Source organism: Lissotriton helveticus, chromosome 8 (assembly GCF_964261635.1).
Source record: "Lissotriton helveticus chromosome 8, aLisHel1.1, whole genome shotgun sequence".
In the NCBI taxonomy this organism is placed as follows: Eukaryota; Metazoa; Chordata; class Amphibia; order Caudata; family Salamandridae; genus Lissotriton; species Lissotriton helveticus.
The window spans coordinates 257,627,973-257,644,089 of record NC_136069.1 but is presented as its reverse complement, the minus strand read 5'-3'; the positions used below and the strand labels follow the sequence as shown (position 1 = coordinate 257,644,089).

Here is a 16,117-nt window from a genome sequence, read left to right as displayed (position 1 = left end):
CACCTGTTTATTTCTTCCCTGACTACTTTCAGGTAGAGTCATTGTGATGCATAAGGGAAAGTGATCGCTCACTGAGTTTGTGTCGACTGAAAAAGTGAGTAATCGAGAGGCAGACATGTTAGATAACAAAATATAATCTATTGAGGAACGAAGACTTCAACCATTAAACGTCTGCGGCATCAGAGCAGGTCAAATACAAAGATCATTGGCAAAACCGAGGTCTAGGTTAAACACCAGTTCATTAAAAAGTCCCCCCATACTTTGATGACAGAAATGAGTGTTAGGTAAGCCTTCTTCCACGTTAAAACCACATATGTAAATGTAAATGTAAATGTGTGTATACTTGTAAAGCGCACTGCCGCCCCATCTCGGGGCATCCTGGCGCTGTATACCGCTGTGGAACCCATCCTGGCTTTCCCTGTGAGATGCCCCCTCCAGGGCACCCCCAAGGTGAAGACAGGCATCCCAGTGCTGTTGGGGCGTTGTGGAGATTAAGCAAGCTATTGCCCAGATTTTGCAGAGTGGGACCCATGATTAGAATAGGCACCGAGGCGAGAATTATCGAGTCTGCGGACATTGAGCCCAAGACCCTGCCGCGTCGGGAATTGAACCCTGATCCCGGGCCTGACCTCTGCTTCAGGGTCTGCCGCTTCTAACCAGTGAGCCACACTTCTGTCATCCTCAAAGGGACACAGGGCACAATTAAAATCCCCACAGAGAATAAGCATATTTTCAGAGCTCTTTACATTACACAAGGTTCTTAACTCTTTAGAAAGTGTGTTAACCACCTTGGGGGCACTGTCAGGTGGAATATTATTATAGAAATTAACCAATGTTGTTGAATAAGAAACAGTTGAATGCAGAGTTAGTAACTGATAAGATATAGCGTTGGTTCAATAAATATTATTGAAAACATCCCACTGTGTATTCTCTGTATATTTCTCTGAGAACAATTGAGCATGAGTGACTGAGCGAAAGGTTCTATACTGTTTCCACAATCCCTGAGTAATCAGGGTAGTCATGTTCAGTGGTTGCCCGAAACTGTTCGCTCCCTGGTAAGTTAGGGGGGCTTACGGTGGAACTGTGAGTCAGCTATACTACAGGTAAACATATCCTGCGGGGGGTGTCCGGAATCAGTCTTGACACCAAGCACTTAGTTTATGTTGTCCAAACAATGCGCAGATCCTAAGGATTAGTAGAAACTGCACGACACCATTAGCAACGAGCTCACCCCAATCCTCAACACCTCCATCAATGCAAAGTCCTTCCCAATGGAATGTAAACATGCAGAAAGAAAACAAGTTACTTACCTGTAACTTTGGTTCCCCAGTATTGGTAACTTTCATAGATTCCCATGCTTTTGTATCATTCCCTGTCATCGGAATGGGAGTCTCGGTAACAAAATAACATAGCAGTAAGCACAAAAGAGAAAGAAAAAAGCCTAGGCCTCATTCCCTTTTGTAGCATATCCGCCTCTTTTTGTAAAAGAGACCAAACTAAGCATCAGCCAATCAGAAGAGCCTCACCCCATAGAACCCTCCTGAAGGAACCTCAGAGCCTCAGATTTTCGTAGTCGTTGTGTAACAGTCACCCCATATGCTGAAGGCTGAGCTTTCCTCGGGGAGGTGGGTCGGCGCGTGGGAATCTATGAAAGTTACCAATACTGGGGAACCAAAGTTACAGGTAAGTAACTTGTTTTCTTGCCCCAGTATTGGAACTTTCATAGATTCCCATGCTTTTGTATCAGAGTAGCAAGCAGTCAGCAATACAAAACACATTTTGTGGCATAAATATACATTGCAATAGCCATCAGTACATGATAGATACAAAATGTGCAGAAAAAGGAAGGTGGGATAGAAAGGAAAGCTCACCAATTAGTGGAAGAGGTTCCTCAGGACTGCCTGGCCCACAGCCGTGTCCTCCTGTGTCAAGGATTCCAAGCAGTAATGCTTTGTAAAGGTGTGCACGCTGCTCCAAGTCGCAGCCCTGCAAATGTCTCTGATGTGCACTCTCGTGAAGAGAGCTGTCGAAGAAGCCACCGATCTTGTGGAATGCGCTCTAATTCTGCTGGTCAGCGGTTTACCCGCTGTCGAAGGGCAATGGAGAATGGCACTGGAAATCCATCTCGCAATACTTTGTTTTGAAAGAGAGAGGCCCTTGCGAGGACCACCAAAAGCAATGAACAATTGGGAAGATTTACGGAATCCTTTGGTGCGATCCACATAAAATATAAAGCACCGTTGTACATCCAGAGAATGCAGTGACCTCTCCGCTGGTGTGGAAGGGTGAGGAAAGAAAGATTCAAGGATAACTGGCTCATTCAAGTGGAAGTCCGAGGGCACTTTGGGTATGAACCTCGGATTAGTTCTTAAGATGACTGTATTCCTTTTGAATTGTAGAAACGGTTCCAGAATTGTGAGAGCCTGCAACTCCCCAATGCGTCTCGCCGATATGAGGGCAAGAAGGAGAGCCAATTTCCATGAAAGGAATTTCATGTCCGTTCGATGTATTGGTTCAAATGGGTCTTTCATAAGCTGTGTGAGGACCAAATTCAGTTGCCAAGTAGGAGGCAGAGGCCTCACTGGGGGATAGACACGGAACAATCCTTTAAGAAACTGTTTAATTATCCTAGAAGACCAAAGAGAAGGTCCAGACGCTGAACATCTGTACCGGGAAATCGCTGCCAAGTGAACTTTTATGGATGAATGGGCCAGTCCCGTCTGAGCTAAGGACAAAAGATAAGGCAGAAGTTGATGAGGCTGAGAAGTGAAAGGGTCAACACCTTCTTTCCTGCACCAAATGCAAAATCTTTTCCATCTGAAACGGTAAGTCTTATTCGTGGAAGGAGCTCTAGCCTGGGAGAGAACCTCTCTTATTTCATTTGAGATGGGAAGGTTCATGAATTCTCGCTGCTCAGGAGCCATGCTTCTCAGGTCAATGAAGCTGGATCCGGATGCCAAAGTTGCCCCTCGGACATTGTGAGAAGGTCCGGAATGGTTTGCAAGGGAAGAGGAGGAACAAGCGATAACAGATGGAGTTCCGCGAACCAGAACTGTCTCGGCCAAGCAGGGGCTATCAAGATCATCTTGCATGGCTCCACTTTGATTTTCCTGATAAGTCTCGGGATCATTGGAATGGGGGGAAAGGCGTAAACAAATGTCCCTGACCAGGCTATCGAAAGTGCATTCCCCAATGATCCTTGATGGTGAAGCCTGCTTGCATAAGACCGGCATTTCTTGTTGGTCGGTGTGGCAAATAGATCTATTGAAGGCTTGCCCCACTGTTGGAAAACCTTGTCCAGAACTCGCTGGTTCAGTTCCCACTCGTGACTGACTGAGGAAAGCCTGCTTAGTCTGTCGGCATTTTCGTTTAAGATCCCTGGCAGATGTTCTGCCTGCAGTGAAATCCCGTGAAGGATCGCCCATTCCCAGATTTCTTGAGCTTCCTGAGATAACGGGAGAGACCTGGTTCCTCCTTCTTTGTTTATGTAATGCATGGCCATGGTGTTGTCCGTCCGGATGAGAACCTTCGAACCTCCTAGTCGAGGGAGAAAAGCTTGAAGAGACAGTTTGATTGCCCTGAGTTCCAAGAGATTGATGTGAAGCAGACGGTTCTGTGGTGACCAATGTCCACTGACATGCAGATCCTGCCCCAGCCATCCAATGACGCATCCGTCGTCACAACCTGAGGAGACGGATCGCTTACGAAGGATAGACCTTGGGATAAGTTCTCCTGCTTTGTCTTACACAAGGCAGCCTTTCTCATTGCCGAAGTGACGGTCACTTTGTCGTCGAACGAACCGTGAATCTGTCTCCACTGGATGTCCAGCTGCTCCTGAAGAGGACGCATCCTCAATCTACAGTGTGGAATCAGAGGAATGCATGAAGAGATTACTCCTAGAAGAGATTTGTAACGGCGTACTGAAAGATACCTTCTTCTTCTTAAGGTTAGCGCCATGGTTTGCAGTTTTTCCTGCCTCTCCAAGGTTGGAAAAGCTTTTTTGAGATTCAAGTCCAAGATGGCCCCCAGGAAGCGTTCAGTCCTGGACGGAACCAGAGATGATTTCTCCTTGTTTAGAGTGAGACCCAAATTCTGAAAAAGGTTTGTATATGCATCGACCGCTTCCCTCGCGGCCTCCCTGGACGGAGCCTTCAGCAACCAGTCGTCCAGGTAAGGGAAGACTTGAAAGTGATTCTTCCGTAGAAACGCTGCAACTGGTGCCAGCACCTTGGTGAAGATTCTTGGGGCTGAGCGAAGACCAAAGGGTAAAACCCTGAATTGAAAGTGGCTCTTGGCTACTGTAAATCGTAGAAACCTTCTGTGTGCCGGGTGAATCGGTATGTGAAAGTACGCATCTTCGAGATCGAGCGTGGCCATGAAGTCCCCTGGATTGATAAGACGTAGTATGTCTTGAAGTGAGACCATACGGAAGGACAGGGAGATGAGATAGGTGTTGAGCTCCCTGAGATCTAAAATGGGGCGCCATTTCTCTAGCGTCTTCCTTATCAGGAAGAACCTGGAATAGAATCCTTCTCCTCTTGGAGAGGAGGGGACCGGCTCTATAGCACCTTTCAGGAGCATCGGATGAACTTCGAGCCGCAGAAGACGCAGAAGTTTCGATGGGATGGCAGCCAGGGGCTTGGATGGTGGGATTTGTGTATATTCCAAAGTATGGCCCTTTCGACTGATGTTTAGCACCCAACGGTCTGATGTTATCTTGGACCAATTCTGAAGGTATTGAGATACCCTGCCTCCCACTGATGATCTTGCGGAGGTGGGCACAGTAGGAAGAGGCAGGAGGCCGCTATTGTCTCTTGGATGTATCACGTCCTTGGCGAGTTTACTTTCCTCAATTATTAGATCTTGAGAAATTCGAGGACTGGCCTTGTCTTTGCTGATAAGGCTGGTGGTACTGTTGCGAACCTGAGCCACACAATGAGTACCGTTGCTGCTGGTAAGAGCCTCTGTACGTGGTACTTTGCCTCTGGAACCTCGGAATGGAGCTTTACGGTACTGAAGCGTACCCAGAGACTTAGCTGTCTCGGTGTCCTTTTTAATATCCTGGAGAGTGTCATCTATAAACTTTCCAAACAATGCCTCTCCATCGAAAGGTAGATCCAGGATCTTATTCTGGATTTCAGGTCTGAACCAACTCGCCTTGAGCCATCCCTGGTGATGAAGGACAAAAAACAACAAGTGATGGACTGAATGTGGATCAATGTCACACACTCCCCCAGTCAAAAGATCTGGGCCCAAATCCATCGTTTTTTTGCACTCCACACCACCCTGGGTCAGATAATGGCTTTATGCAAATCAGCTCTGACCCTGTTGCCCCATGGGAACAGTCCAGTCCGAACTACAACAGCCATATCTTTCCCAGACCGGAATCAAGCATCCGAGGACCGGACCGGTTTCGAGGTAACACCTCTCTTCAGCCCGGCTAGCTTGACTCCAAGTGGTGTGGAGTGCCTGGGACCCACGTCTGGGCATCCCCAGCGCACTTAGGGCGGCAATTGCAAAAAACAACAAGTGATGGACTGAATGTGGATCAATGTCACACACTCCCCCAGTCAAAAGATCTGGGCCCAAATCCATCGTTTTTTTGCACTCCACACCACCCTGGGTCAGATAATGGCTTTATGCAAATCAGCTCTGACCCTGTTGCCCCATGGGAACAGTCCAGTCCGAACTACAACAGCCATATCTTTCCCAGACCGGAATCAACCATCCGAGGACCGGACCGGTTTCGAGGTAACACCTCTCTTCAGCCCGGCTAGCTTGACTCCAAGTGGTGTGGAGTGCCTGGGACCCACGTCTGGGCATCCCCAGCGCACTTAGGGCGGCAATTGCAAAAAACAACAAGTGATGGACTGAATGTGGATCAATGTCACACACTCCCCCAGTCAAAAGATCTGGGCCCAAATCCATCGTTTTTTTGCACTCCACACCACCCTGGGTCAGATAATGGCTTTATGCAAATCAGCTCTGACCCTGTTGCCCCATGGGAACAGTCCAGTCCGAACTACAACAGCCATATCTTTCCCAGACCGGAATCAAGCATCCGAGGACCGGATTCGAGGTAACACCTCTCTTCAGCCCGGCTAGCTTGACTCCAAGTGGTGTGGAGTGCCTGGGACCCACGTCTGGGCATCCCCAGCGCACTTAGGGCGGCAATTGCAAAAAACAACAAGTGATGGACTGAATGTGGATCAATGTCACACACTCCCCCAGTCAAAAGATCTGGGCCCAAATCCATCGTTTTTTTGCACTCCACTTGGAGTCAAGCTAGCCGGGCTGAAGAGAGGTGTTACCTCGAAACCGGTCCGGTCCTCGGATGCTTGATTCCGGTCTGGGAAAGATATGGCTGTTGTAGTTCGGACTGGACTGTTCCCATGGGGCAACAGGGTCAGAGCTGATTTGCATAAAGCCATTATCTGACCCAGGGTGGTGTGGAGTGCAAAAAAACGATGGATTTGGGCCCAGATCTTTTGACTGGGGGAGTGTGTGACATTGATCCACATTCAGTCCATCACTTGTTGTTTTTTGCAATTGCCGCCCTAAGTGCGCTGGGGATGCCCAGACGTGGGTCCCAGGCACTCCACACCACTTGGAGTCAAGCTAGCCGGGCTGAAGAGAGGTGTTACCTCGAAACCGGTCCGGTCCTCGGATGCTTGATTCCGGTCTGGGAAAGATATGGCTGTTGTAGTTCGGACTGGACTGTTCCCATGGGGCAACAGGGTCAGAGCTGATTTGCATAAAGCCATTATCTGACCCAGGGTGGTGTGGAGTGCAAAAAAACGATGGATTTGGGCCCAGATCTTTTGACTGGGGGAGTGTGTGACATTGATCCACATTCAGTCCATCACTTGTTGTTTTTTGCAATTGCTGCCCTAAGTGCGCTGGGGATGCCCAGACGTGGGTCCCAGGCACTCCACACCACTTGGAGTCAAGCTAGCCGGGCTGAAGAGAGGTGTTACCTCGAAACCGGTCCGGTCCTCGGATGCTTGATTCCGGTCTGGGAAAGATATGGCTGTTGTAGTTCGGACTGGACTGTTCCCATGGGGCAACAGGGTCAGAGCTGATTTGCATAAAGCCATTATCTGACCCAGGGTGGTGTGGAGTGCAAAAAAAAGATGGATTTGGGCCCAGATCTTTTGACTGGGGGAGTGTGTGACATTGATCCACATTCAGTCCATCACTTGTTGTTTTTTGCAATTGCCGCCCTAAGTGCGCTGGGGATGCCCAGACGTGGGTCCCAGGCACTCCACACCACTTGGAGTCAAGCTAGCCGGGCTGAAGAGAGGTGTTACCTCGAAACCGGTCCGGTCCTCGGATGCTTGATTCCGGTCTGGGAAAGATATGGCTGTTGTAGTTCGGACTGGACTGTTCCCATGGGGCAACAGGGTCAGAGCTGATTTGCATAAAGCCATTATCTGACCCAGGGTGGTGTGGAGTGCAAAAAAACGATGGATTTGGGCCCAGATCTTTTGACTGGGGGAGTGTGTGACATTGATCCACATTCAGTCCATCACTTGTTGTTTTTTGCAGTTGGTGATGAAGGACAGCAGCACCAGCCAATGAACGAAAGGCTGTTGTGGCGATGTCCATGGCACAGTCTATAATTTCCATTGACGTTGCTTCCCCTTCTTGTAAAATCTTCTTCGCCTCTGTTTTTGATTCTGGAGGAAGTTGATCCAAGTGTGGCGAAACGTCACACCATAGTTGGCGATCGTACCTGCCCAATATGCCAAGGCATTTGCTGCTAGCACCAACAGACTAGCCATTGAAGAGAACCTCTTCCCAGCGTTGTCTAACCTCCTGCCTTCTTTATCTGGAGGAGTTGCCAAAGGAGCTGAAGGGTTGCGTGACATCCTCTGTGCCGCTTGTGAAATTACCGAGTCCGGTTTTGGGTGTCCCGTCAAGGACGCTGGACCATCCTCAGGTGCTTTGTACTTCTTGTCCAGGCGCGGTAGTACAGGGACCACTGTCGCTGGATTCTTCATTGCCTTAAGGCCTTCCTTCCAAACATGTTGGACAATAGGGATAGATCTAGTAGTCTTTTTATAAGGCTCTTTAAAGTCATATAAAAAACATTCGGTGGTAACAGAAGGCATTGGTAGCTTGAATTTGCTAGACGCTCTCTCCATCAGCTTATGGAACCCTCCTATATCCACTGGCGGGGAGTCCACCGGATCCGGACATGGTGAAGCTGGGTCTGGGATGACATACTCGTCCCATTCTACACCTTGATAGGTCTGCCATCAAAGTTTTGATCCTCATCCGAGGAATCATCATGAGTGTCCAGTGGTATCGAAGGTACCTGTGGAACCGGTATCTGCGGCTGAGATATCACCTGAGCCGGCAATTCTGGAGAAACCGTTGCAGGGGCCGCAGGGACGGGCAGGGCTTGCATAGTCGGAACAGCAGCAGGCTGTGAACATCTAGATTTGTAATCCTGCAGCATGTTTTGTAGATCCTGCTAGAGAGAAGATGGTACATACACCATATCTTGCCTCGAATACTGTTGTGGCTGGGCAGAATGATGATACCCACATTCCTGCTGTTACTACCCTTCGGAATCCGTCTCCTGGCATTTAACCACAAGCTGAGATGGACTGTTTGCATATCCATATGAGTCCTGATCGTCATCATCTGAGTCGTCATCATCCTACTCTAACAGCAGAGCTGGAGGCAAGGGGGTAACTCTCTTAGGAGACGTCATGTCAGGTGTAATCCGTCTCATGGAAATAGTGATTCTTTCCGTCGACGATCCCGTCAACGATGAAATTATATGTGGTAATACTGCCGTCGTCGTCGACGGAGTAGACTTCGTCGATGAACGAACAATCGACGATGAGACCGTCAACGCTCCTGCTGTCGTAGTCGTCAATGTTGTCATTGTCGAAGCCCTCGACGCCGACACCACCAGTGACAAACTCTTCGTCTTCGCTGCCGTCGTCGCTGCCATCGTCGACATCTTCGTCGACGTCGCTGACACTGTCGTCGACCAATCCCGTCGACGTCGATTGTACCGTGGACGAGCCCGTCGACTGTACCATTTTAAGCTTAGCCTTCAACGCCTTCGTCAACGAAGCCTTCGTTGACGAAGCCTTCATCTGCGTCGTCGTCGACTTGGAACTTCTGTCAGACTTCCCAGAAGACTGAGAAGAAGGTCTTTTGAAGGCTGGATCAGTTTCATCCCAGAAGAAGGTTCAGATGGCCCTTCCCTCTGCTTTTCACCATGGTGAGGAGAATTGACCGGACCCTGGCTCTCAGACTCTCTGGGGGTCTTTTTTGAGGATTTAGATGGACGCTCCATAGAAGGTGAAGGGGAAACCCTACCCCTTTTGAATGACCTTCTTGTAGATGAGGCTGAAGAAGAGTCTTCACTGTCACTGGAGACTGTGTCTTTTCTGGACTTCAACTTCTGGAGCAAGGTAAGAAGCCTACCCTCACAATCCCAGAGGGTCTTGGTAGAAAAGGTGCGGCAAATCTTGCAGTCCGCAGCCTTATGATCAGGATAGAGGCAATATATACAATCTTTATGCTTATCCTCAACAAACAATCTTTTCTTGCCACAGGTGAAACATGGCTTGAAAAGGGCCTTCTTCTTCTCCTTATCAGACATCCTGGAATGGACAGCCAACAATTCTGAAGAGAAATCCTGAAGAAAACTTCTGAAAAAAAGTAGAGATTGAGCAGAGCTCAAAGGAGACTCCCTAAGCGCAACGTGCGATAGAAAATCTGAGGCTCTGAGGCTCCTTCAGGAGGGTTCTATGGGGTGAGGCTCTTCTGATTGGCTGATGCTTAGTGTGGTCTCTTTTACAAAAAGAGGCGGATATGCTACAAAAGGTAATGAGGCCTAGGCCTTTTTCTTTCTCTTTTGTGCTTACTGCTATGTTATTTTGTTACCGAGACTCCCATTCCGACGACGGGGAATGATACAAAAGCATGGGAATCTATTAAAGTTCCAATACTGGGGCAATCAAAACCCTCCTCAAAAAACCCTCCACAGTCCCGGAAGAAGTCAAGAAGCCCCGGTACTTCTCACTGCTGCCCTTCCTGCAAAAGTTCCTGAAAAACCTATTAACCACCAACTCACCAACCACCTCTTGGACCCTTCCCAACCTGGGTTCCTGGAAATCACTCTAATCGCGGTCACCAATCATATCAAGTCTCTCCTAGACCAGGGGGGACACCGCAGCCCTGATTCTCCTCAACCTCTCAACAGCATTTGTTACAGTGTCCTACCACACCCTCCTAAATAGACTTCACCAGGGGGACTCCCTTAACTGAATTGCATCATTCCTCACCAGAAGAACTTGGAGCATACGCCTCCCTCTGTACAACTCTTTACAACTCGGGCCCTAAGAACATAATTTGTGGCTTTTCCCCAAGGTTTCTCACTGATTTCCATGCGGTTTAATGCATAAATGGCCCACGGTATGAACATCATATCATACGCTGATGACACCCAGCTCATACTCTCCCTAGCTACTGACCACACCAACCTCAAAGCTAACTTCCACAAGTGTATGACCTGCATCACCATCTGGATACAAAACAACTGCCTCAAGTTCAACACTGTCAAAAATGGAGGTACTTATCTTCGGGAACGCCAATCTCTGGAACGACACCTGGTGGCCAGCAGAACTGGGCTCTGCATCCACACCCTCAAACCACACCAGGAACCTTGGCATTATACCTGAGAACAGGCTCGCCATGAAAAACAAGATTAACGCAGTATCCTCAGCCTTCTTTCTCCGCATGCTCCGAAAAAAAATCTTCAAGTGGATCCTCATCAGCACCAGACGCATCGTCACCCAAGCCCTCATCATGAGCCGTCTGGACTACGGCAACACTCTCTACATAGAAGTCACCACTCATTTAGTAAACAGACTACAGACCTTCCAGAACACAGCAGCCAGGCACATCCTCGACCTTCCAGGGCGAGCCTGTATCAACCACCACCTCATAACACTCCACTGGCTCCCTGTACACGAGATGTTAGTTAAAAAATGTTGACCCAAGCTATAAGGCCCTACACAATGAAGGCCCAGCCTACCTAAACCACAGACTGAATCTACACCAACCCGTCAGACATTTGTGCTCCCCTGTCCTCTCCCTTGCCCACACTTCTCGCTACCTCCAAAGCAGGAACCCCTAGCTCCTACCTGGCCCCCAAGTCCTGGAACAGCCTCCCCATCCACTCTACAGGATTTTCTAAAATCCTAAAAACCTGGTTATTTGAATGACAATGCCCAGCAGCAGCTACCCCTCCTTCCCCCCAGCGCCTGGATACACTCATGGGTGATAAGCAGCGCTTTACAAATACTGATTGATTGATTGATTGCATGTCTTGGCATTGTGGTCATGCTCAGGACACCAGAAACAAACTAAATGTGGGTCTGTCACCGACATCTGTCGATGACAAGCACTACATGGTTTAAACCTGCATTTCTGGTGGACATTCTTCACACCAGGAGACAAAGTCTCGAACAAATCATTGACATAAAGTTGAAAAAAGGCCAGTCAAAAATAGAAATGGGGTAGCTCTTCTCCAGATATGCGCTGACTGGCTCGGAAAGACAAGAGGCACCACACATGTCACTTCTGGCATGGACTACACCATGCGGAGTCAAACGCCAGCACCTACCGGCATGCAGGGGTATTGCTCAGAAATACAAATTCGAGATCCAGCCTGAGGCCTGGAGAATATTCTAAAGTAAGGTATCTGCAGAAGAAATCTCTATCAGATAATTTCTTGTAGGGCATAGTATTGTGCACTGGGAACCGGATGCCAGGACGAAATATAAAAGGCCAGGAATGATGAAGATGTCCAGAGGGATCATCAAGGTCAGATTTTTTAAAGTTACTATACCATGGGTGGGGAAGGACATGCTAACTAAGGCCAGTGTTCGGCTCAAGCTATGTAGGTGGCTCATAACAAAATGTGCAATGAATAACCTGATTACAAGGCTATGTCAAGTATGAGGTTTGAAGAGGTCAAATAAGTCCAAAGTCGTGAACAATTGGAGACATGGCATATGATGAACTGAACCCTCAGACAATCAAGATGCTGAAGAGGATCCACTTACCAGAGCAGTAAAAATTTAGTTTTATTTTCATAGTCTGGAGTTGTACGTGTCAAGAACGCTAAGGACCCGAAAAACTGAACACATTAATGTACAGAGTCTTATCAAATGAAATATTATCACTAACTCTGCATGCATCTTTGTGCAGTTACCAACCATTGACTGATCAGTAACTACTTTTGAGAGGTCTTCAAGCAATAATTACCCAGATAGAGTCATTGACTAGATGTTTCCGGGTCTTCATCCAATGCTTTAATTTCAGCCATCAAAAGTCACTGGCCCATTTTACCTCTCGCACTCCTATTACCCACTCAAGTTAAATGTACAGTACATACATTCTGTTACCCCCACATGTATCCTTACTGTGCCTGAACAAGTGCCAATGGTTGAATAGTAGACTATGACTTGAGAAAAGGAAAATAAGTCAGCAAAAGCAGAATTCCAGTCAGAACTTAAAATGTACTGCCCGAGGCCTTTCACACAGAAAGAAAAATGTGCCAAAAACAGGCTTTCCTCAAGAAAAAACATACTCGATAAAAAGAGAGAAGTGATTAAAAACGGAAATAATTAAAAATAACCTGAAAAAGAGCATTCAGAGAACTTCTTGTTAAACAGGCAAAATAAAACTATAGAAAACTAGTTGGCACACTGTATGCAGTTTTTCTGCTTAGGAGATTGATGCTCCTGCCCTAGTCAGTCATTGTCAATAAGGCACATTAGTGTCTGCTTGTACATACAGTTAACAATGAGTGCATGTGTCTGCTTTAATATGAATGCTTTTCAATAAAATGTTGATTAAAAGTGTTCTGTGGTATCCTCACAGCAGGGACGTATTTTAAAATGAATCTGAGAAGGATTCATTGCTGTATAAACAGTTTGTGCAAAACAAGGGAATACAGAAAGTAGTCAATTACTAAGCTAATCTATATGAATATTTAGGTAAATCTATGTGGAAGAGCAGAAATACTTCTCATATTAATTGGCTTATCAGCTTGTTTTACCAATAAAGATGAGATAACTCAGAGCGTTGATTAGATTCTTGAAATCCACTAAGAAGATATCACTCACCTGACTTGGGATGATTTCCAGCTTTTCATCTTCAAAGACCTGCTGTAGAGCCTCACTAAGCTCCATGTCTTCCACATCTTTGAAGCTGATTCCAGCAAATACATCTTTAATTAAGGCATCAAAACGGAAACAGTCTGCAAAGGTTAGCTTTGACATAGTATTAAGCCGTAAAGCTTGTACCACCATATGACTTTCATTATCTGAAAATAACAAGAGAGATATAATTTTACGTCTCCTTTTTGCATATCAGTTGGAGATAGATATCAATACAAGTACCACTTTGGAATCACTCAAGACATCAACATTTAAACAGAAAAGCAAATTATATCACAGGAAACTGCCACTGTGTCATTGGAATAAACACATTATTATAATGTTTCGTAATATTTCCTGCAGATACCTCTTCATATATTACATAGTTCCAAGCTTCGATTTTAACCAACAAATCTGTCTCAACACAGCCAACAAGCTAAATGGTATGACTGATAGATAGCAGGAATACGAATGTAACAAGTTGCATCCTGAAAGCAGCATATATGCCATTTATTCATATTTCTTCCCCTTTGACATAAAGCCAATTAAGAAATGATTCCAAAAATGACTTCCAATAATAAAGAAGGTCTAGTTTCTTGATGAGGGAAGAGACAAAGTAACGAAGTTACTTACCTTTGGTAAACATCTCATCTGGTAGACACTAGATCTAGCAGCAAATTTCTTACCTTTGGATTTCCCAGGGTTTAGTCTGGATCTGGGAGATTTTTCGTAAGCAGCACCCCTGCGCACCGCTAGATGGAGTCGATCGGCTCCACGTGCATTGCCAGTGTCATCCGCGTCCGAAGTGACGTCCACAGCACCCATATAAGTGCCACCTAGGCGCACTGACGTCAGTTTCTTTTCACGACTTTCCACGCCAGAAGCGAGGAGCATTGAAGAACACGGACCACTGGTGTGGAAAACTAGGGCTCTGATAGAGGTCAGCCCTGTCCATAGAAACTGGTTCACAGAGCTGAAAGGATGGGTGGGTAGGTAAGGAATCTGCGGATATTGTCTCTACCAGATAAGGCATTATTGAAGGTAAGTAACTTTTTTATTTGATTGAGACTTCTAGTCGTAGATTTGTTACCACTAAATACATACCCCAGCCATTTCTCACCAGAAGTGGGTCTGCGGACCAATTTTACACAAGGATGTCCTGCAGGCCAGAAGGAGCGAAAAGCCCATCTGACTGTCAAGATAGTAATGTTTGGTAAACATGTGAAGGGAAGCCCATATTGATTCCTGGCTGATATCCAGGACCAGAACTCTGCGTGCTAAAGCAGAAGACGGAGATTGGACAGGTTCGGGTGAGAACCCTCCCTTGCTGCTGTGACAGAAGATCCTCCTGAAGGGGCAGCTTGTTCAGAGTACCGATGGCCATGCACAATAGTTCAGAATAACAGACTCTCGTGCCCACGGATGCCTTGGGCCTAGTTTTTCTTGATCTTCTTGAGAACTCAGGGCAGGAGTGGCATGGATGGAAAGGCATATAGGAAGCTGGAAATCCAATCGAGACAAAAAGGCGTCTCTGATCGAGAGCCACCTTGAAAACTCCAGCACGCAAAACTGCTGACATTGCGCATTCTTGATGGAGGCAAACAGATCTAACCAAGACTCTCCACACTGTCGAAAGAGACCTTGCGCCACCTCCCAGTGGGGCTGCCTTTTGTGATCCGCTAGGCATGATAGCTGAGTTTGTCTGCTCTAACGTTTAGAGAGCCCGCCAGGTGTGGAACCAGAAGTTATATGCCCTGCTGTTCCAGCCATGGCCAGAGATGCAGGGCCTCTTGACAAAGGGTCCACAACCTTACTCCGCCCTGCTTGTTGCAGTACCACATGGCGGTTGTAGGAGGCTGGCTTTTTATGTAGTGTACCAAAATGTGTACCACTATGTAGAAAGTCCAGAGGACCCTTATTGGCTTACAGGTCTTAAATTAATAATCCTAAATGCTCGTGTTGTGGTAGGGTGGGCAAGCAGTTTAGGATTATCAGAGGGTACTATTAAGCATTTTCTGTACACACAGTCAATAAATGAGACACGCACTGAAGAAACTCGCGACCAATTTACAAAAATAACAGATTTCTAAATACATTTTGACACCAAGATTATCAGAACCAAGTGAGTACTTTAGATGTTATCTAACTTGCAGTAGAAACTGGCAGCTGTCAGATCCAAGGCATGAGCCTCCAATGCTGTAATGTTATCCTATAGGGGAAACATGCACTGCTCAGGCGAACTTACAGATGACTGACAGAAAGAAAAGAACTGACATCAGCGCATCTAGGTGGCACCAATATAGGTGCCGTAGACATCACTTCTCGATACAAAAGGGGATGATGGACGGAGCGTTTGAGCAAATCAAACACTCACCCCCAGTCAACTGATCTGGGTTTAATCCATCACCATTCTTTCGCCCACTCAGCCACCCCATTTCAGACATGGCTATATGCAAATCAGTCTGACCCTGTGCCTCATGGGAACAGTCCAGCCCGAACTGCCAAGCCATGTCTTCCATGGAACGGAAACAAGCATCCTGGGACCGGTTTCGGATTCATAATCCTCATCAGCCAGGCTATCTTGAATCCAGTGGCCAAGTGAGCAAGGGACTCACGTCTGAGCATACCCTGCCACACTTAGGGCGAACAAAGCGATACAAAAGGGGATGATGGACGGAGCGTTTGAGCAAATCAAACACTCACCCCCAGTCAACTGATCTGGGTTTAATCCATTACCATTCTTTAGCCCACTTAGCCACCCCATTTCAGACATGGCTATATGCAAATCAGTCTGACCCTGTGCCTCATGGGAACAGTCCAGCCCAAACTGCCAAGCCATGTCTTCCATGGAACGGAAACAAGAATCCTGGGACCGGTTTCGAATTCATAATCCTCATCAGCCAGGCTATCGTGAATCCAGT

General features: G+C 47.0%; 1 protein-coding gene across 2 annotated transcripts in view; it reads right to left on the bottom strand.

Moving 5' to 3' along the window:
- DYNC2H1 (dynein cytoplasmic 2 heavy chain 1) overlaps positions 1–16,117 on the bottom strand; it is a 1,763,151-nt gene that overhangs the window by 1,091,795 nt on the left and 655,239 nt on the right. For both annotated transcript variants that reach the window (XM_078657019.1, XM_078657020.1), the window contains exon 37: positions 13,164–13,363. In XM_078657019.1, coding sequence (XP_078513145.1) covers positions 13,164–13,363 — 200 coding nt within the window. The remainder of the gene's footprint in view (positions 1–13,163; positions 13,364–16,117) is intronic.